Source organism: Marmota marmota, unplaced genomic scaffold (assembly GCF_001458135.2).
Source record: "Marmota marmota marmota unplaced genomic scaffold, marMar, whole genome shotgun sequence".
Classification (NCBI taxonomy): Eukaryota; Metazoa; Chordata; class Mammalia; order Rodentia; family Sciuridae; genus Marmota; species Marmota marmota.
The window spans coordinates 1-1,944 of record NW_026000591.1 but is presented as its reverse complement, the minus strand read 5'-3'; the positions used below and the strand labels follow the sequence as shown (position 1 = coordinate 1,944).

At 55.9% G+C, this 1,944-nt stretch overlaps 1 protein-coding gene across 1 annotated transcript; it reads right to left on the bottom strand.

Annotated features, from left to right (window-relative positions):
• Positions 1 to 326: 326 nt before the first annotated feature.
• On the bottom strand, positions 327 to 1,455 carry LOC125614540 (E3 ubiquitin-protein ligase RNF213-like; the record flags this gene model as incomplete). Its single annotated transcript, XM_048797476.1, has 3 exons — positions 1,277 to 1,455; positions 872 to 1,027; positions 327 to 576 (listed from the first exon to the last, which is right to left on the bottom strand). Coding segments are annotated over exons 1-3 (465 nt in total), but the record flags the coding sequence as incomplete, so codon positions are not given.
• Between the last annotated feature and the right edge of the window lie 489 nt (positions 1,456 to 1,944).

Below are 1,944 nucleotides of genomic sequence, written 5' to 3'. Positions count from 1 at the left end.
CAGCAAGTCAAATGTGGAAGCCACCCAAATGCCACCAACAAAACGTGACAAATAGCAGAGACCCACAAGGAAGCTCTCGACACCCTGTCCTGCTTCCAGTCACCACCTAGCTGCCTCCAGGAAGGGCCAACCAGCAGCTCCCTGTTCCCTGCTTTGTCCCAGAGTCTGCCTGGGACCTGGGGCCCACTCTGCCCACTGCCCAAGCCCTTCCTCTGGCTTGTCCTCTCTCCTTCCCATTTCCTCTCTCGCAATAGTTAAACCACAGCAGAGGCAGCGCACAGCAGAGGACCCATGCAGACCAGGCAGTCTGCTCCACACAGCCCCACCCAGGCCAGGACACAGGTGCCATGGGAGAGGCCCTTTACCTCCAGAGCGCAGGAGGGAGGATTGACACACAGGCAGCGGTTCACATGCTCGCCCGCCTTCTGCGGCTGCTCATAGATGTACTCATACTCCATGGTGCAGTTGGAATCTTGGCAATGCTGAAGGACATACTTGTAAGGGATGGCTCTATCCAGGCTCTGCCTGGGAATGACAATGCTGCCTTCGATGAGGGACCCGTGCTCATGTAAGTCCCTGCAAATCAACAGACACTGGCCAGTTATCCAGAAGTCTTAACTCAGAAGATTGAGGTCTCAAACACCGGGAACATAGACCCAAAGCTATAACGGACACTGACCAAGACAACATGTCTAGAACAGGGCAGGGCTTTGTTTCCAGTTAGGACAGAAAAAAGAGCCATAGCGAAGCGAAACGAAGACATGTATGCTGGGAATATCAAACACACACTCATCCAGGGAGCAGGGCCACCCTGGGGGCTCACTGATCAACTCTAACACACACTCGGAGGGGTGGGGGCCGTGGGACTCACTCAACATAGTACATCTTGCAAGCGTCACTCCACTCGGGCCGTCCGAGCTCTTCTCCACCCCTGATGAACACCGTGTGGAGCTCGGGGTCGAAGGTGACATGCTTGGGGATGATGGCATGGAAGTGCACAGTGATCCCCTCCTCGGGCTTCCGCCAGCTGGAAGAGAGAAGGAAGCACTGTGGTCACCAACTGCTCTTGGCCTGGCCTACCTCCTCTTTCTCTACTGGTAATTTTCACCCCTGGCCGCTGCCCATCACAAGCGGCCAAGAAGTGGAGAGGAGGGTGTGAGTCCCTGGCCTAGGCAGCCTGCCTCCCCTGCAACCCCTGGACTGAACTCATCCCAGCGGCCCTCAACAGGCACAGATGGCCTCCCTGTGCCTTGGGCCTGGGCTGGCGACTTGGTACCTTGTGGGGACAGCTTGTGCACTGGCCTTCCGGTTCTTCTGCTCCTTCTCCTTTGTCATTGCAGCCGTGTAATTTTTGTCACTCCCTTCTGGCTTCCTCAGGTCTTTGGGTTCTGAGCTGTTTTCACCTGTTTTTTCTCCAGGAGCAGCCAACCCATCCTTGGTCTCACCCTCCTGAAAAGAGCAACCAAGCCCCAGCCTGAAAGGCTACCCCTAAGCCAAGCATCTCACAGCATGGCCTCTGAGGACCCTTCCCCAACCTTGCCTGGCCCCTCCTCCCTCCCTTACTCCTGGGCACATTAGTTCCTTCCACTGCACCTGTGCTGCTGACATGAAGGGCTCACTTTGACCTGGGCAAGTCCAACCTGATTTGACATGGCTATGCCCACCAACACCACAGCAGGGAGCTGTTGGTCCACCCATGCCCCTGGAGGAAGGTCCACACCAGGCACCTTGTCTCCAAACTCACCAGGGCCCAGCCCAACCCACATGTGAAATAGTGTGCGACCATGGTACTCAGGAACAGCCATAGCCCTTTGTGAGTGACAGCATCCCTCTACAGGGATGAAGCGGCCCTGCTTTCCTCATGTTCACAGCACCTTCATTACACGAGCAAGCTTCTCTACTCGTATTATAGTGAACCTGGAACACACCCAACCAATGTTCTGG